This window comes from Muscardinus avellanarius, assembly GCF_963383645.1.
Source record: "Muscardinus avellanarius genome assembly, chromosome: 4".
NCBI lineage: Eukaryota > Metazoa > Chordata > Mammalia > Rodentia > Gliridae > Muscardinus > Muscardinus avellanarius.
The window spans coordinates 120,071,090-120,092,197 of NC_137789.1; the positions used below are offsets into that span (position 1 = coordinate 120,071,090).

The window sequence follows — 21,108 nt, forward strand, 5'->3', positions numbered from 1 at the left end:
AAGAAGTCTTTGCCAGCTCTTCTGACAGGATTAATATCCAGAATATATAAAGAACTAAAAGGAACTCAACACATACACACACACACACACACCCAAACAAAAAATCACATAACCCATTTAATAAACAGAAAAAATGACTAAAACAGACACATCTCAGAAGAAATACTTAGGAAGCTGAGAGAGGAGGATCACAGGTTTGAGGCTAGCCTCAGCAGCTTAGCAAGGCTCTCAGCAATTTAGTGAGACCCTGTTTCAAAATATAAAACACGGCTGGGTGTGTAGCTCAGAGGCAGAATACCCGAGTTCAATTCCCAGTACACAAAACAAACAAACCCCACAATTAGCAATAAATGGTAGCAAGGATGCTGGAAAAAGGAATGCTTATACACTGTTAGTGGGGCTGTAAATCCATACAACCACTATGGAAATCAGTATGGAAGTTCCTCAAAAGACTAAAATTTGCCATATGACCCATCTGTACCACTCAATATTTATCCAAAATAATTTTTTGGGGGGTCTGGGGATAGAACCCAGGAGCATTTGACCTCCGAGCTACACTCCTGCCCTATTTTTATTGTTATTCTTCTTTATTTTGAAATAGGGTCTAAGTTGTGGAGGGCCTCACTAAGTAGCTGAGGCTGTCTGCAAACCGCGATCCTCCAGTCTCAGCCTCCCTAATGCTGGGATTATAAGCGTGCGCCACCTCGCCCGGCTCTTCAAAATTAATTTTAAAAAAGCATACTGTAGCCATACATGCATACCCATGTTTAGAGCAGCACAATTCCCTGCAGCCAGGTTATGGAACCAGGCTGCATATTTGACAAGAGAAGAATGAATAAAAACACGTGGCGTATACACACGATGGAGTTTGCCATAAAGATGAATGAAGCTATGTCATTTGCAGAAAATTAAAGAACTGGAGATCATCATCACTAATTGAAATAAGCCAACTCAACTCAGAAATGTAAGGGTTTATGTGTTTTCTCTCATATGTGGAGGCTGGAGAGAAAGAAAGAAAAAATGGGATCTCATGGAAACAGAAGGGAGTACTGAAAGGACACACTGGCACACTGATGAGTGGGGTGGTGAAGAACATCTGGATCATTAGAAGGTCAGAAGGCGACTTCCGGGAAGATGGCGACGGAGGAAAGCGGCACTTACAAGTCCCGCTAACAATCCAACTCTACTACCTCAAAACCAGCGCCTTTCAGAGCCAGAAAACACCACAGCAAAGAAATAAAAACGGTAAATACAAGGGACAGAGAAAAAGGGCTGGAAAAACAAGACACCGGAAAAAAACCAGCCCGAAGTGCCGCGCCCGCGCGGTACGGAGCGGCCGGAGCAGCCGGAGCGGCCAGAGCCGCAGCGCGGATTGGGGGGAGCCGCGGAGCGGAGCGGCCTGAGCAGCCGGAGCAGCCAGAGCCGCGGCGCGGAACGGCCGGAGCAGCCAGAGTGGCCAGACCCGCGGTACAGAGCAGCTGGAGTCGCGGTTCCAAGCAGCTGAGCAGAGCGGCCAGAGCAGCCGAGCGGAGCGGCCAGAACAGCCGGAGCAGTCAGAGCTGCAGCGCGGATTGGCTGGAGCGGCGGCGCGGAGTGGCCGGAGCCGCGGAGTGGAGCAGCTGGAGCAGCCGGAGCAGAGTGGCCAGAACAGCTGAGCGGAGCGGCCAGAGCAGCCGGAGCAGAGCGGCCAGAACAGCCAGAGCAGCCAGAGCCGCGTCGCGGAACGGCCGGAGCGGCCGGAGTGGCCAGACCCACGGTGCAGAGCAGCCAGAGCCGCGGTGCAGAGCGGCCGGAGCAGCCGGAGCGGCCAGAACCGTGGTGCGGAGCAGCCAGAGCCGCGGCGCAGAGCGGCCGGAGCGGCGCGGCCTACATCTCCCCTAGCAACACCAGGCTCCAGAGAGGAGGGAGACTCAAAACAGAGCTCAAATCCAGAGAGGAGGTACTCTGGCCTCGCGGCCTAGGATGGAGAAGCAGCGTCTTACTGCTGGCGGCAGCGGCGAGTTCACCGGACGGCCCTAGACCAACCCACTCAACCAGCCACCAGGCGCCTGAGAGGAGGGGTGGACAGCGAGCCGAGGTGAGCAGGTGCTGAACAGCCTGGCGGCAGTCAGCAGTTTTGTTGGTGCAGGGAACATCTAAAGCTCCCAAGGGCTGGGCGCAGTACAACTGGCAAGGACTCAGAGCAGAGTACAAAACCAGAGAAGAAATACGCCGCATCACGGCCGAGGGCGTGGCAGTGGTGCCATATTGCCAGTGGCGGCAGCAGCGAATCCACCGAGTTCACTACAGCTCCATCAGCGCACTCAACAACCGTGAGTCAAATTGCGGCCCCTAGGGGAGAAATCCCAGTACTGCACTCCTAGGGACTTGCGCAGATAGTCTCCCTGGGTCGGAGATTTTAGCAGTGCAGCCCAGTGGGGGAGTGGCAGTGGCAGAGATATCATACCATAGTCACAACTCCCCACTGGAGAACGCCCAACTTGGCACCCCCCACGGTCTAAGCAGCCTTGGGTCTGAGACTTTGTGATACAACACAGTAAAGGAGTAGTGGTGACTGAGATACCATAGACTAGCGATCCAGAGCATCTTAAGTGAACTCGTTGTGACTCAGGGAAGAACCCAGAGAAGGCACAAACTTCCAAAATCATGGGAAAGAGAAATAACAATGGAGCAGTGAATGCCAACAACACCACAACATCAGAATCTGATAACACAGAAACCCAAAGATCTCTAGAAGATCAAATTAGGAAAATAACTTTAGAAATAATAGAGGACTTTCGAAAAGAATTTAGAGAGAGTCAAAAAGAGATAAAGGATGCAATTAATGAAGTAAAGGCCTCAATTCAAAGTATAAACAACAGATTAGACCACATGGAGAATAGAATCTCGCTTCTTGAAGATGATCATTCTAAAAATGAACGCATAGTTTCTAATTTAGAAAAAAAAACCCGACAGCAGGAATCTGACATTGAAGAAATATGGGCCCATTTCAAGAGAGCTAACCTAAGAATAATTGGAATAGAGGAGGGAAAAGAAGGTGAAACCAAAGGGATCAACAATCTCTTCAAGGAAGTAATAGCAGAAAATTTTCCAAACATAGAGCAAGAGGTCGATACACAGGTCCAGGAAACTTATAGAACTCCCTTTAGACAGGATCAGAGAAGAGGATCCCCACGCCACATAATTGTCAAAATGACTAATGTGGAAGCCAAGGAGAGAATCTTAAAGGCAACAAAAACAAAAGGCCATGTGACATACAGAGGCAAACCAATTAGAATCACTCCAGACTTCCCAAACCAAGTTATGAAAGCCAGAAGGGCTTGGAGTAACATATTCCAAACTCTGAAAGAAAACAACTTCCAGCCAAAAATTTCCTACCCAGCAAAACTATCCATCAAATTAGATGGGGAAATAAGAAGCTTCCATGACAAACAGCAACTGAAGGAATTTATGTCTTCAAAACCAGCGCTAGAGAAAATACTCAAGGAGATTAACTGCAAAGAGGAAATGGATAATTCACGCCAGAACCAAAGAAACAAGAATTCCCATCCAGCAGACAACTAAGCAAAGAAGAATAAACAGTATCTCAAACAGAAATAAGATCTTAACATGTTGGGAATTAAAAATTATCTCTCTATAATCACACTGAATGTAAACGGCCTCAACTCCCCAATAAAAAGACATAAAGTGGCAAAATGGATTAAAAGCCAGAATCCATCCATCTGCTGCTTACAAGAAACACACCTCACAAGTAAAGATAGGAACAAACTCAAGGTAAAGGGCTGGAGCAAGGTAATCCATGCTAATGGTACTCGAAGACAAGCAGGAGTAGCAACTATGATATCAGACAAGTTAGACTTCAAACCCAAACTTATTAGAAGAGACAAAGAAGGTCACATTTTACTGGTAAAAGGAATAGTCCAGCAAGAGGAAATAACAATAATCAACATCTATGCCCCAAACATAGGGGCAGCTACTTTCATAAATCAAACTCTTTGTGACATGAAGCCACACATAAATCCCAACACAATAATACTGGGAGACTTCAACACACCTCTCACAATACTAGACCGATCTTCCAGACAAAGGGTCAGTAAAGATGTCTCAGAACTAAAGAACACCATTAACCAAATGGACCTTTTGGACACATATAGAATATTTCACCCAACTACAGCAGAGTTTACATTTTTCTCAGCTGCTCATGGAACCTTCTCCAAAATAGATCACATCCTGGGACACAAAATGAGCACTAGCAAATTTAAAAAATGTTACATACTTCACTGTGTCATTTCAGACCATAATGGAATGAAACTAGAAATCAACTATAAGAAGACCCAGAGAAACAACATAAACATGTGGAGACTGAACACCACACTTCTGAATGAAGAATGGGTCATAGAAGATGTAAGAGGTGAAATCAAGAAATTTCTAGAAACAAATGAAAATAAAGAAACAACATATCAAAACCTCTGGGACACTTTGAAGGCAGTATTAAGAGGAAAATTTATAGCACTGAGTGCTCACATAAGAAAAACAGAAAATCTTCAAATAAATAGCCTTATGACATACCTCAAAGCCCTTGAAAAGCAGGAGCAATTGAACCCCAAAGCCAGCAGAAGACGGGAAATTATTAAAATTAGAGCAGAAATTAACGAAATAGAGAATAAAAAAACAATACAGAAAATCAACAAAACCAAAAGCTGGTTTCTTGAAAAAATTAACAAGATTGATAAACCACTAGCCAACCTAACTAAAAAAAAGAGAGAATCAACCCAAATTATGAAGATAAGGGATGAAAAAGGAGACATTACTACTGACAGCGTAGAAATCCAGAGAATTATCAGAAACTACTTTGAAAAACTATACTCCAACAAAATGGAAAATCTGGAGGAAATCGACAACTTCCTAGATAAATACAACCTTCCTAAACTGAGTCAAGAAGATACAGAACACTTAAACCAACCAATAACAATCAAAGAGATTGAAATAGCAATAAAGAGCTTACCATCAAAGAAAAGCCCAGGACCAGATGGTTTCCCAAGTGAATTCTATAAAACCTTTATAGGAGAACTAATCCCAATACTACTCAAACTATTTCGGGAAATAGAAAAAACCGGGACTCTCCCAAATACATTCTATGAAGCCAACATCACACTAATACCCAAACCGAATAAAGACAGTTCAAGGAAGGAAAACTACAGGCCTATATCACTGATGAACTTGGATGCAAAACTATTAAACAAAATACTAGCAACACGCATTCAAAACCACATCAAGAAAATCATTCATCATGACCAGGTAGGGTTCATCCCAGGGATGCAAGGCTGGTTCAATATACGAAAAACAATCCATGTAATTCATCATATAAACAGAATCAAAGACAAAAACCACATGATCATCTCAATAGATGCTGAAAAAGCATTTGATAAAATTCAACATCCATTTATGATAAAAACACTGCAGAGAATTGGAATAGAAGGAACATATCTCAACATTATTAAGGCAATCTACAATAAGCCCACTGCCAACATCATATTAAATGGGGAAAAACTTCAAGAATTTCCCCTAAAAACTGGAACGAGACAAGGATGTCCACTATCACCACTTCTCTTCAATATAGTACTAGAGACTCTAGCCAGAGCAATAAGGCAAGAAAAGGAAATCAAAGGAGTACAAATAGGAAAAGAAGAACTTAAGCTTTCATTATTTGCAGATGACATGATACTATATTTAGAAAACCCAACAAACTCAACCAAAAGGCTTATAGAACTGGTCAACAAATTCAGCAAGGTATCTGGATACAAAATCAATCTTAAAAAATCAGAAGCTTTCCTGTACACCAACCATAAATCCACTGAAAAAGAAATTCAGAAAACACTTCCACTCAGGATCTCCCACAAAAAAATAAAATACCTAGGAATAAACTTGACCAAGGAAGTAAAAGATCTCTACAAAGAAAATTATAAAACACTGAAAAAAGAAATCGAAGAAGATCTTAGAAGATGGAAAGACCTTCCATGTTCATGGATTGGCAGAATTAATATCATTAAAATGGCCATCCTCCCAAAAGTGATCTACAGATTTAATGCAATGCCCATTAAACTACCAAGATCATCCCTCACAGACATAGAAAAATCAGTCCTTAAATTTATCTGGAATAACAAAAAGCCCAGAATAGCCAAGGTAGTTCTCAGCAACAAAAACCGCGCAGGAGGAATCACAATACCTGACTTTAAACTATACTACAAAGCCATTGTAATAAAAACAGCATGGTACTGGCAAAAGAACAGATATATAGACCAATGGAGCAGAATAGAAGACCCAGAAACAAGTCCACACACTTTCAGCCAATTGATTTTTGACAAAGGGGCCAAAAACATACACTGGAAAAAAGATAGCCTCTTCAACAAATGGTGTTGGCAAAACTGGTTAACCATATGCAGAAAATTGGATGTTAATCCCACTTTTTCACCCTGTACAAAAGTCAACTCACGATGGATCAAAGACTTGGAAATTAAACCAGAGACCTTGAAGCTCCTTGAAGAGGGCATAGGTCCAACACTACAACACATAGGCACAGACAAACATTTCCTCAACAAGACCCCAAAGGCACAACAAATTAAAAGGAGAATCAATACATGGGATTGCATGAAACTGAAGAGCTTCTGTTCAGCAAAGGAAACTATCAAGAACCTCAATCGAGAGCCAACAGAATGGGAGAAGATTTTTGCCACCTACACCACTGATAGAGGACTAATATCTAGAATATACAGAGAACTCAAGAAACTCAACACTAAGAAAACAAAGCATCCAATAACAAAATGGGCAAATGAACTAAATAGACACTTCACAAAAGAAGAAATTCAAATGGCCAATAAATGCATGAAAAAATGCTCAACATCACTGGCAATCAGAGAGATGCAAATCAAAACTACCCTGAGATTTCACCTAACTCCAACTAGAATGGCCATCATTCAAAACACAAACAACAACAGATGCTGGCGAGGATGTGGAGAAGTGGGAACTCTAAGACATTGTTGGTGGGATTGCAAATTAGTGCAACCACTTTGGAAAACAGTATGGAGAATCCTCAGAAGAATGGGAACAAATCTTCCATTTGATCCAGCAATACCACTGTTGGGTATCTACCCAAAAGAAAAGAAACCAAACTACCAAACTAATGCATGTGTATCTATGTTCATAGCTGCACAATTCACCATAGCCAAACTATGGAACCAGCCAAGATGTCCATCAACAGATGAATGGATTACAAAACTGTGGGATATGTACACAATGGAATTTTACTCAGCCATCAAAAAAAACTCAATTACATCATTTTCAGGGAAATGGATGGAACTGGAGGACATTATGCTAAGTGAGATTAGTCAGGCACAAAAAATAAGAAATCAGATGCTTTCCCTAATATGTGAGAGTTAGGGAGAAATGGGTCATAGGAGGAACTCTTGGAAGAGGATCAGTAACTTTTAACTCTGTTTACATTGTCTTTGGATATACAATATTTTTTTTTATTTTTTAGGGAGTTTATTTACTCTTTTGTTGCCTGTGCCATTGAAATCATATCCAAGAAATCACTTCCAATTTCAATGTTGTGAGGTTTTATGACCCAGATTTTCTTCTAAAAGCTTATAGTATTACGATTTATATTTAGGTCTTTTATCTATTTTGAGTTAATATTTGTATATGTGTTAGGTAAGGGTCCAATTTTATTCTTTTTCATTTATTATTATTTTTCAACAATATTTAGTTAAAAGACTAGTATTTCCTCCATCAAAAGTTCATGGAAACCTTGTCAAAAATAACTTGACAATGTATGGAAGAATTTATCTCTAGGCTTTTATTTAGCTCCAATGGTTTATATATCTGCCTTTAGAACAGTACTACACTGTTTCAATTATTGTAGCTTTATATGGTTTGAAATCAGAAAACATACATCTTCTAGCTTTGTTCTTCTTTGAGACTGTTTTGGGTATCTAGAGTCCATATTCCATATCAGGATAGATTTTTTCTGAAAAATAAATAAATAAATGTATGATAGTTTCACCTAAAAAAAAAAAAAAGAAAAAAATATTCTCTGGTAAGAAAGAAAGCAAAAAGAAATATTGAAATGTTATCTTTAAGTCATCAAAAGTTTGGTACCAGACAAATGAAACTGTTATGTGAGATTATCAATGTTAATATTGTATAAATTGCTATAATACTAGATGTCAACCAGTAAGCCAAGCGTGGGAAGGAGGGATGGGGAGGGAATAGGGAGGGGATCGTGGTAGGGGCTAACTGGGCGAGATGTGCATGTATGTCTACAAAAGTATTTTCTTTATACCACTATGATATATGAATACATTGCACCAATAAAAAGTAAATTAAAAAAAAAAAGGTCAGAAGGCCACAGGTGTACCTGTATTTTTATGTTGAGAAAGGACAGCAAACACATGTTTTTTTTTTTTTCTGCACTGTGGTATTTTGTAAAAAGAGATACCTTGTGTCATGACTTTATGTAAGTGACTTTAGGCTTTTCTGTTTATTCACGGAAAAGTAACAAAGTTAGAAAGGTAGAGAACACAGATGTGGCTATTAAGATGTTCTTACAGGGCATATGAAGCTAGATCAGATCACAAGGGTCTCCCTGTGAGATAAGCACTCTCCATGCCAGGAGGTGTCTGAGCTGAAGCGCCTGCTCCCGGACAGAACAGAGACTGCAGGGAAAAGTCACACTGCAGTCAGAAGAAGGGCTCTGTCTACAAACAGCAGAGTTTATTGAAAGGACTTTACTGTTGCCTTAAGAATGGTCAACTCTTAGCCAAGGCTACTGGGAAGAAATAGCTTAGGGTCTGTCTTTTCTAGGCTACCGAGGAGGGTTCATAATGGGGAAACTGCACTGCAAAGACTCAGATTCCAACAGAATTTTGGAATCTACTGAAAGGCAACATGGTGGTTGGAAAACAGACACACTTAGGGATTAAGGAGGCTTGGGCTCAGATCCTGGCTTTATAACTGCTTGGCTGAGTAGCCCTGAGTAAGATGCTTCTTTTTCTGTTTCCATATCCATAAAATAGGGATAATACTACCTACTTTTCAAGTTTTTTGGGTTTTTTTTTTTTTTTTTGGTGGTATTGGGGTTCCTGGAAGCCCTTCTACTTCCGGGCTACACTCCCAGACCTATTTTATACTTTTTTATATTTGGAAACAGGGTCTCTTTAAGCCAGCGCGGCTGGCTTCGAACCTGCGCAATCCTCCTGTCTCCGCCTCCCAAGCGCGGGGATTACAAGTGTGCACCACCACGCCCAGCTACCTTTAAGGTTTTAAGGACTAAGAGATAATGTACATAAAGCTCTTGGCATCGTGGACGTCACGTGGGTGGTAGATGAAATCAATGTTCCAGGTGCGCAGCAGCCTCAGAGTCCTTGGAAGGGCAAGGCTATAGCATGCTGGCTGCTCAGGAGCGGCATCTCCTGTCTGTGGAAGACGGCGGTTCAGAACAGATGAATGTAATGTGCCGGACACTGCCTACTCCCTCAGTCACTTCGGACTCCAACAACCCAGAAGGGACCTGAATGCCGCAATATCAATGCTTTTACACAATGCACTGGCATGTGTGAAGCCCTGGGTTTGCTCCCCAGTACAGCAAAAACAAAACAAAACCACCAAGATTTTATTCTAAATTGTTATTTTGTGGTACCAGGAGCATTTTACCTCTGAGCTATACCCCCAGCCCTTATTTATTTTTATTTATTTATTTTTTGGTGGTACTGGGGTTCCTGGAAACACTTCTACCTCCAGGCTACACTCCCAGACCCATTTTTTAATATTTTTATTTGGAAACAGGGTCTCCTAAGCCAGTGCAGCTGGCTTCAAACCTGTGCAATCCTCCTGTCTCCGTCTCCCAAGCGCGGGGATTACAAGTTGTGCGCCACCACGCCCAGCTCCGTTTTTATTTTGATACAGGAGCTCTCTAGGTTGCTGAGAATCTCACTAAGTTGCTGAGGTTGGTCTTGAACTTGCAATCCTCCTGTCTCAGCCTCCCAAGTACAGGGATTACCGGTGTGTGTGTGACCACATCCAGATAATCTAAATTATTAGATTCAAAGAATTTGAAAGCCACAAAGGTTCTTAGAAGTCTTCCATGTGATCCAAGGCACCTCGAGACAAAATAAACTGGAACCATGTGGTAATAAGACTGGTATGTCAAAAAACAAAACAAAACAAAAGACCTTGGGGTTGCCATAGATCTTACTGTTTATTCTCTTGGTTTGTTAGACAATAATGTAAACTATGCATATGGAATGAAGGACAACTATGTTATAAATTACAAATTTCAATCTAAGGAGAATTGTGCTGGGGCAGGAATGGTAAAGGCACAGCCTGCATTTGTTTTATTTTCTTGCATTATATTCTAATGGGCATAGGAGATACAACTGGGCCCACAAGTTTAACGTATTTATAATCTCCTGAGGTGCTTTACCCTGGGGCTTTACTGTACCTGGAAACCTTTTATTCTCCTGGCAGAAATAGGAATACCTTGAGATTTATGGGCCACAGCTCATTCTCGAGCTCCAGTTCAAATAATTTTGAACTGCTTCATCATAGGAAGCTGTCAGAGAAGGAATCATGTTCAATTTCCCATTACCTTCTTCAGCAGACTACTTAAATAATTCAGACAGCTGATGAGAGGTAATATATCTAATTTTATGCCTGGTATGCGTACGAATGAGCAATAGAACTGGCTTTATCTTAAGTGCTAAGCAAAAGACATGACCTGTAGTGGCAACGCAATATTTCAGGGAGAGAAGTTTTTTTGTTCAAGTGGTCAGAATTCACCAAGGGCGCTTCCTTCTGACTGGAGTCATCATACGGGCTATGGAGAATAAAAAATTATCCCCAAACTTCCAATTTTAGGAATGGGATCATGCTCTATTCTGTGGCTGTTACCAAGCTAGATCTCTCAAATGGTTCAGAGCAACTTTAACTCTATAAGTGTTTAAAAATATTTGGGAGCAAACCAAGTTTCGGATCTATGTCCCTCTTTTGGAGACTAATAACACATTAGCAAACGGCAAGTTGGCAGGAGTCGCACTGCAGGAAGAAAGGCTGCATTTTCCAAACTCATTGGAACCATGGAACACTTCTTTTAAAATCTACAGAACCATTAACACTGCAGTAGGCTGTGTTCTTAATGCTGTTTGGGAAATTCTGTGCTAAATTATGTCTCAAGACTGGTTTGTAAGCTCTAAGCTCGCCAAAGAAGAGACACTGCCAGGGCCTCTAAAAGCTGCCAATTTTTGAAAGTCTTAACCTTTTGGGGAAAAAAATGAAGAAAGCTAAATATGAGAGCAACTAATGAAAGCAGATGGCAGACAAAGAGGTCTCTTGTCTTGACCCCTGCCCTACTCTTTCCCTACCCCCAGGATGTGACAGAGTTCTACTTTTTAGCTTTTACATCCTAATATAGCTGACTAGTATTTTTCACAACAACCTGAAGCTTTGTGCGTACTTATCTTTCTCTCCCCATTAAACTGTGAGCTCCTCTAGGGTAGACCCTGTTGAGTAACTACATGAGCTACACTTAAATTTTTTTTTTTACATTGCCAATTTATAATGGAAGTAGGTGTGTGTATGCGCATGTGCATGTGTGTTTTACTGGCCCTTCTATCTCCAAGCTACATCCCCAGACCTATTTTATTTTTTTATTTGGAAACGGGGTCTTGCTAAGTTATGGACGGCCTCACTAAATCGCCGAGGTTGGCTTCAAATCTGTCCTTCTGTCTCAGCCTCCCAAGTACTGAGATTAGAAGTGTGCACCACCACACCTGGCCAAGCTGACTTTTATTAAGTGTTCACCACAGGACAGGAACAAGGTTAAGTTCTTTATGTAGATTTACCCTCACATCAACTCTACGAGGAGAGTCTTTTTATCCTTTTTATAAACATAGAAAGTAATTCAGAAAATGCCAAAGTTTCCCAGCTACTAAATGATGCAGCCAAGACTTAAACCCAGGTGATTGAACCCCAGAGTCTACCTGCCTGCCTTTTTTTCCCTAGCCCCCCCACCCCCCTTTAAATTTTGAGACCAGATCTTGATAAGTTTTACTGTTATACTAGGGAATCCAATGCTATACAGATTAAACAAACTGAGATGTCACAGCAAATGAAAAACATCGCACCTCAAAGCCAAAAGCGTTCTGCAGGTCAGCTGCGGCCGTGTGAGTGGCACTCCTCTGTTAGCAAGAGTGATGCGGCATGGGCTACATGCAAACCGAACAGCAAATGGCTTGGAGTTGGCTTGAGAAAAATAAAAACACTTTTCTTCTTCTTCTTCTTCTTTTTTTTTTAAATCACTAGGTTGCAATTTCTCTTTGCTATCAGTACCCTGAATCATTCTATTTTGTACACCCTATAATTTTAACACAAATAGTGATTCATCCTATATAGTTGTTCTTAAAGGAATTCTATTGGTTTTAGTTGTGTTCTTAAAAAAAAAGTATGAAAAATAAGAGGAGTAGCCTATCAACTCTATTCTTATAATGACCGATGACTTTAAATTTTAAAATGTTTGGATTTGCAGATGTTGTCTAATCCTGTTTAGGGAAACAAAGCCATATCACTAAAGCTATTCAGGAAAAATGATCTGATAATGCTTCCTCACTAAAAGTTTCACTTTTTCTCCCAAAAAAGATTCTACAAAAATTATGTGGATCAAGAAAATAAAACAAAGTACTTTGGAGGCTGAGACAGAAGGATTGTGGTTCGTGGTCAGCCTCAGCAACCTCGCGAGGCCCTCCACAACTTAGTGAGACCCTGTTTCAAAATAAAGAATAAAAAATGGGGCTGAGGGTGGAGCTTGAAAGTAGAATGCTCCTGAGTTCAATACCCAGTACTGTAAAAAAGAGTGTGTGGTACTAGGGATTGAACTCAGAGGCATTCTACCTCTGAGCTATATCACTTTCCTCTTTAACTTCTTTTTTTTTTTTGGTGGTACTGGGATTCCTGGAAGCCCTTCTACCTCCGGGCTACGCTCCCAGACCTATTTTTATACTTTTTTATTTGGAAACAGGGTCTCTTAAGCCAGCGCGGCTGGCTTCGAACCTGCGCGATCCTCCTGTCTCCGCCTCCCAAGCGCGGGGATTACAAGCGTGCGCCACCACGCCCGGCCATGTCTGGCTTTTTATTCTTTGTTTTGAAACAGGGTCTCACTAAGTTGCAGAGGGCCTCACTAAGTTTCTGAGGTTGGCTGTGAACCTGTGATCCTCCTGTCTCAGTCTCCCAAGTACTGGGATTACAAGTGTGTGCCTCCATGCCCAGCTGGATGTTCTTTATTAATTATTTTACCAGGCATGGTGGTACATACTTGTAATTCCAGTACTTGGGAGGCTGAGACAGGAGGATCGCAGGTTTTAGGACAACCTCAGCAAGTAGTAAGACACTCAGCAGCCTATGTAGGAACCCTGTTCCTAAATAAAAATAAAATAGGGCTGGGTGTGTAGCTTGGAAGTAGAATGCCCCCGAGTTCAATCCCCAGTGCCACACACAAATTATTTCAACTGTTGTGAATGTTTGAAAATTTTCATAAAAAAATGTTTGGGGAAAATTATACTCTCAATTCCTCTGCTCTCACATTATCTGCATAAACTGGAACTGAATTAATATGAAGTAAGCCAGTGGGGGGGTCCTATTCTCAGTCATGATTTTATCATTAGTCACTTTAATATAGCTGGGTATGGTGGCACACCCCTGCAACCCTAGTACTTGGGAGGCTGAGACAGGACCACCTCAGGTTCGAGTATAGCCTTAGCAAGTAGTAGGACTCATCAACCTATTGAGATTCTGTTTCAAAATAAAACAAACAAACAAACAAACAAAAAAACCCCAAATGGGCTGAGAGTGTAGCTTGGAGGTAGTTTGATCCCCTTGTAGTCGGTTTAATCCCCAGTACCACCACACAAAAGAAAATACCAAAAAACTTTAATAAAAGGAATCAACCAACCATTCATTCTCATCAAAGACACAAATTGCATATGGACTTGACCCTCTCGTTGTGTATGCCATGACTCTGGCTCAGATGAGAGAAGCGGTGCTGTGTCATGCATGGTGCCTCTGCTGTTTCCAAGGCTAACCATTTAAAGAAAGGCATCTGCCCTGGCTATTGCCTTTCACATAATGAAATGTATTGCTGAGCTTGGTAACTCAAGGTGAAATGCAAGGCGCACACAGTGCCAACGAAACAAGCTCAGTCAAAAGACAACGCGAAGAACGATGGACGTTTTCTGTTAAGGAGGGGCAGGGACCTAATAAACTACAGATGCAATTTTTTGTGCGTGTATGTGTGGGTCTGGGGATGGAACCCAGGGGCATTCGACCTCCGAGCTACATCCCCTGCCCTATTTTTTATTCTTTATTTTGAAACCGGGTCTCACTGAGTTGCAGAGGGCCTCACTAAGTAGCTGAGGCTGTCCGCGAACCGCGATCCTCCGGTCTCAACCTCCTGAATGCTGGGATTTACAAGCGTGCGCCACCACGCCCGGCTTAATGTTTATACCTTCAAGAAAACACTTCAGTTCAATTACCTTTATCAAGAGATGCTCCGGCCATATGGTAAAAGCTCAAGGCGGTATCCACATCATTAATATTCTTTAGGAAAGTAAAGAAGTTCTCCACCTCCTGAAACGTCAGACCCTAGAAGAGGAGAGACAGCTGCGTAAGGCAGGGCTCGTAGCAGAGAGCAACACTGAATACGGGACCTGCGGCAGCTACTCATCTCCGGAAGTCAGAAATCTGTGCTCAGGTCTGGGACAGACGCTGTTCAAGGAATGTCCAAGTTGTACACAATAGGGAAACAAAACTCTAGAATATTATCTCAAGAAAAGCAAACTGGTGACCTATTTCCCTCTCACAGGTGAAATGTGACATTAAGCTGCTTGCACTGATAGTTGGATCTCTTTAATAAAGATATTTCTAGCTGTGCTTTCCAATTAGTCACACTTATTTCTTATGATATTTCCTAAGTGGGCTGTAGCCACTTGATCTAATAGACATTTAAAGAAGAAATACTGGTGCCAGGGCTTCCATTTTAGTAGCGTTCTCAGAGGCCAGCTAAGCGCTCTGAAGCTTAAGCTAATTAGAGGATCACCAAAGTCAGTGATATCCAGGGGGCAGGTTTCAGCGTTTAGCAAAACTCAAGCACTGGGGAAGCTGCTCATTATCTCAATTGAAAAGCAACTAATGAAATAATTCTTTTCAAAAGCTGTTCGAAGATTTGCTTATCTCAATTCTACTTTCCTTTTCTTCCCTTGCAATGTTGGGGATAAAACCCAGAGCTCTGCACCTGCTCTGCCACTGAGCTACAGCCCAGCCCCACCTGTGATGGCTCACGTAGACGTAGCTGGCTAAGCAGGGCTGCTGGGAGTTCTTTAGATGGAAGAAGAGCTGTTTTATTTGCTTTTCCCCTACTTCTCACACAAAGCTATCACGGAAATAAATATAGTTTCAAATAAGTGAAAACACTGGGGAATGTTGTAGACACTGTTAGTGAAGCGTCAGACCCTTGATGGATTGCAGCTGTTGACTGGCTTCCACTTACTGCTGGTCTTCTTCCCATTTCCCTTTCCCCAAACCATAGAGCCCAGGATCCCACATCAGGAACTCAGGAAGGAGGCAACCTCGATATAGATAATCTGGGGTTCTTGCCTGGTACTCTCTAAACTGGGTCAAATGTATTCTTTATCATCTTCTCAATCAAAAGGAAAGTTAAAATACTATTTATATGATTATGCCACACAACTGGTTTTTTTTTTATAATTTTTCACCTGAGAATCATAGAACTTAAAATTTTTTTTATTGTAGGCTATGATGACCATATAGAAAAGTGCAGAAACTACAATGCATAACTTTTTTTTTTTTTTTTTTTTTTTTTGGTGGTACTGAGGGTGGAACCCAGAGGCTTTCTACCTCCGGGCTACACTCCCACACCTTTCTTATATTTTATTTGGAAACAGGGTCTCACTAAGTTGCTGAAAGCCACACTAAGTAGCTGAGGCTGGCTTTGAACCCATGCGATCCTCCTGTCACAGCCTCCCAAGAGCGGGGATTACAAGTGTGTGCCACCACGCCCGGCTGACTTAACAAACTTTTAAAAAATGAATACACACAGACTCTCCATTCGAGTCAAAGACTAGACCATCGTGAGCATCCCAGAAGCCTCTTTTCTTCCCCCAAATGCCCTTTCCCAATCATAAGTTATACCCTAGTGACAACCATTATTATGACTTTTAGAGCATTCATCTCTTGGCCTCTTTTTAAAAATAGCATTGCTACCTATTTACACATCCTTACACAGAAACAGCTTAATTCTGTCCACTTCTGGACTCTATAAATAGAATTATGCATATGCTTTCTGATATATATGGCAATGGTGCATCTCTGTTCCATCATTCATTCGTTCAAATATTTATAGAGTACCTCCTATGTATCAAGTGCCATAATTTTTTAGAAGTGAACTGCAAGGCCTGCATTGTATGCTTTCCCCCTAATTTGACATCATTCACTTGGACTTAAGTTGGAGCAGCCAGAGCTAAGGCTCATCGCTTATATGGATGCCACATTACACTAATCAATGTAAGCACTAGGTTAGAATCAGCCTTAGAGAGGAGAGGGCCATTGGGTTAAGAGCACAAGTTCTACAATCATCACTGTGTATGGACAGATACCATCTTCTTTTCTCCTCCATCAATAGACATGGAGAGGTGAAAGCAGTCCAGCTGCCCACTAACAGATGACTAGGTACACAAAATGTGTACACACAAAGATATACACACATATGGAATATTATTCAGCTTTTAAATGGAAGAAGGGTCTGACACATGCTACAATATGAATGGGCCTTGAAGGATACACCAGATTAAACAAGTCAGCCACCAAAGGACGAAACTATATGGTTGTGCGTATAGGAGGAACCTAGAGTAGTCAAATTCATAAAGACAGGAAGTAGAATGGTGGCTGCCAGGGGCCAGGAGACAGGGACTGGGGAGTTACTTTTTAACGTGTAAAGAGTTCCAGTTTGGGAAGGTGAACAAAGTTCTGGGGATGGATGGTGGCAAGATGGTGAAGAAGTTTGGTGGAGACAGATGCTCAGAAATGTGAGTGTACTTAAATCACTGAACTGCACACTTAAACATGGTTAAAGTGATAACTATTATGTTATACAAATTTTACCACATAAAAGAGACAGGAGATGAAGAAACAGAAGACTATTGAGTTACTGAAAGGGTTTTGTGAGAGCTAGTGGTAGTGGTACATGTCTATAATCCAATTACATGGAAGGCTGAGACAGGAGGATCACAGGTTTGAGGCCAGCCTCAGCAACTTAGTGAGATCTTGTTTCAAAATAAAAAAGAAAATAGGGGCTTGGGGTGTAGCTCAGAGGTAGAATGCCCCTCGGTTCAATCCCTAGCACCAAAATAAATAAATAGATAAATAAATAAAAATAAAAAAGGTGGTGGTGGTTTGAGGCTAAAAGGCACATATAAAATCCCTGAAACAGGCTGGGCGTAGTGGCGCCCATGCTTGGGAGGCGGAGACAGGAGGATCACACAGGTTAAGCCAGCCTTGCTGGCTTAAGAGACCCTGTTTCCAAATAAAAATATAAGATAGGTCTGGGAGTAAAGCCCGGAGGTAGAAGGGTTTCCAGCAACCCCAGTACCACAAAAAAAGAAAAAAAAAAAAAAAAAAAAAAAGAAAGAAAAATCCCTGAAACAGAAAAGATACGGTAAAAAAAAAAGTTCCTCACACAACATAAACAACTTTCTCATAAACAACTTCTAATGTTTGCTAGTTATTTGTTTGTGAGACATAAACTGTAGACCAAGACTAGGCTGCTTATGCTGGGAATTATTTGAGGGCAGAGAAAGAGAACAATCTGAACAAAGTGGTATTCATTTGATGATTTAGAAGAACAGTGGAATACAAATCACATCATGTCACTATTAAATCTAAATATATAACACTTTGCCTTTATCGCACAGACATAAAAAAAATGTGTACTGAGCATTTGTGAACTGCTCAGCACTATGCCAAGCACAGGGCGAGCAATGGAACTGCGCTGGGCATGGGCCTCGATTTCATGGTGCTTATAATTTAGATAGATAGGCCTCCTTAAAGAAAAGAGGGTGCCAGGCATAAAACGCTTATTTCGTGGTGACTGTTTTAGGAAAACTCCAGAGGACTATTAGAAGAAAACCAGAGTTCAGACTATTATGTGAGCTTTGTGGATGTTAAAATGGAAAATGAAGATATGCTTATTCAAAGCTGAGCTGTTCAGACCAGTGGGCTATATATTATGTATAACTTACAGGCAGGTGATTTGAACTACAGATAGAATAGTCAAAAGGAAATATTCTTCTTTTAGGCTTGATATTAAAGGGATTTTCTTGACGCACTATGGGGAGGTAGGAAGATGGAGGGGTGACCTTCTCCTGTGATCAGCTGTTTGACAAACTAGGAGATAGAAAATTAGTTTGCTGCCTATCTACCTTTAAAAAGACTGACTCATACAAAACAATGCTCTAGGTGACTCAAAAGAGAAGATAACATTAATATAGTTTGTGGATAGTAGAGACACTTCAAGTTGCGTTAAAATGAATTTAATATTAGGAAGTTGTTAAGCAAGCAGATTGTCTGACAAAATTTTAGAAAACAAAATCTTCAAGTACTTAAGAGTTCTTGCATAATACATTCAAAACACAAACAATAAAAGTAAAGTTGACAAGTTAGAACTCATCAAAATTTAAGAATTTTGTGCTTCAAAATATTAAAAAAACAGATAAATCACAGGTTGGGAGAAAATATTTGAAAATCATTTATTAGATAAAGAAACTGTACCAATAATAATATAATTATTATTAATAATATAATAATGTAGTTATTATTTTCTTAACCCTAACATTATTAACTTTATAATAATATCATCATATGATTATTATAATAACAAATTTCAATAAATTTAATTAATAATTTTTGGGTGGTACTGGGGATTGATCCCAGGGGCATTCTACCTCCTAGCTGTACCCCCAGCCCTATTATTTAAATTCTTTGTTTTGAAACAGGGTCTCACTAAGCTGCAGAGGGTGTCACTAAATAGCTGAGCCTGGCTGTGAACTTGTGATCCTCCTGTTTCAGCTTTCCAAGTACTGGAATTACAAGTGTGTGCCACCACACTTGGCTTAATTACCAAATTGTTAAATTAATAAAAATTTAAATTTAGGCCGGGCATGGTGGTGCAAGAGCAGTGAAAACACAAGTCTGTATAGAGACTTAATATGTAAATGTTCATAGCAGCACTATTCAAAAAGCCCCCAAGTAGAAGCAGTTCATCAACTGGTGAATGGATAAACAAAACAGAGTATAACCTCCCATTGGAATACTATTTACTACTTAGTGATAAAGAGTCACAAACTATCCATATAAATAACAGGGATAAAGCTTAACAACACTACATTAAATTTAAAAAAGCCAGACCACAAAGACTACAGAAAAAAATGTACTACAAAAAAAAAAAAAAAAGACTACAAAAAAAGTCCAGAAGAGGCAACTCTATAGAGAGTGAGCATCAGCTTACGGCCGTCTGAGGCTGAGGGCAGGAATGAGGACTGATGAAAACTGGATGAGGGTTCTCTCTGGGGGTGATGAAAATGTTCTAAATCTGAAGGGTGGTGGTGACCGCATAACTCTGTAGATTTACTAAGAATCACTGAACTGTATGCTTGGATGATTCTTAGATGAGTTTCATGGTGTAAAATTCTATCTCAATAAAGTTGTTTTAAAAAATGAAACAGACGCCAGGCGTGGTGGCGCACGCTTGTAATCCCCGCGCTTGGGAGGCGGAGACAGGAGTATCGCTCTGGTTTAGGAGACCCTGTTTCCAAAATGAAAATGTAAAAATAGGTCTGGGAGTGTAGCCCGGAGGTAGAAGGGCTTCCAGGAACCCCAGTACCACCAAAAAAAAAAAAAAAAAAAAAAAAGTAAAAAATGAAACAGAGTTGGAGTAGATGAGAAAGGAGTAAAAACTTGGCTTCCTCTGGAGTCAGCTATCAAGCCAAATATCCAGTGCGTGCAGGCTATCAGGAGTGTGAGCACACTGTAACAGATGACTCCCTGGCCCTGTCTTTTAAATCAGTCAGAGCAAATCCATCTGCCAGGAGTAGATGCAATTGTCCAAGTTCCCTCTCTGGCCATCTGAAAAGATTAAATAGTCTTTCTTATATAACTTACCTCCCTCCAATCTTCTCATCTACCCTCTGCTCAATACCCAGCTTCATAAAGCATCTTCCCACTGTAAACCCCAGACTTCTCTTCAATTGCAGCCCGGCAGCAAGGGAAATTATACCATTTTTGTTACTTATATTTCTGCAAGTATCTAATATTTCTGAAGCAACATTTTCTTAATATCTTCATCTCTCCAGCTAACAAAATGTTAGTGATTTCCCACTGACAACTTAATGAGCCCCAAATGTCTCAGCATAGGACTCAAGGTCCTCACCACCTGCTTCCATACTTCCTTTTCCCTTTCTAACTATCGCCCTTGGGCTGAAACTTGTCAATGGTGGTTTTTCTTATTTTCTGAAAACCTTGTGCTTATTCATGGAGAATAAGGAATGGAAAGAAATAGCATCATTAGTAAGAAGATTATGGACTCTAGAAGAAGATAGCCCTTCCTTGTTTTGAATCCTGGTGCCACCTCTTAAGACAGTTATGTAAGAAAGATAATTTTACCTTTTTCAACGGGCCAGTAAATAAGGTGTAGAGATTTTTTTCATCTGAAAAATGAAGATTCTTTCTACCAAGCAGGATTGCTATGATAACTGGGGAGGAGATATGCAAAATAGTGCATAGAAAATACTCAGTAAGTGGTAGGTAGAAGTCCTTAAAAAGCTAGCTCCCTGTTATAGAACTAGTGGCAATGAAATTTATTTTATTAAACTCTGAAATCGACTCTCTTCTCTGGTACAAGTAGGATGCTGAAGAACAGGTAACAGGAATGATTGAGGTCAATGAAGCAAAGGAATCTTTAAGAAAAATATGCCTGAATTTAATTGGTTTGAA

The 21,108-nt window shown here is 40.9% G+C and overlaps 1 protein-coding gene across 3 annotated transcripts in view; it reads right to left on the bottom strand.

Annotated features, from left to right (window-relative positions):
• The window catches only part of MICU1 (mitochondrial calcium uptake 1), a gene marked incomplete at both ends in the record, with an annotated part of 152,126 nt that overhangs the window by 15,170 nt on the left and 115,848 nt on the right, over window positions 1-21,108 (bottom strand). For all 3 annotated transcript variants that reach the window (XM_080695166.1, XM_080695165.1, XM_080695164.1), the window contains one exon: window positions 14,580-14,688. In XM_080695166.1, the coding sequence (XP_080551292.1) occupies window positions 14,580-14,688 (109 nt within the window). The remainder of the gene's footprint in view (window positions 1-14,579; window positions 14,689-21,108) is intronic.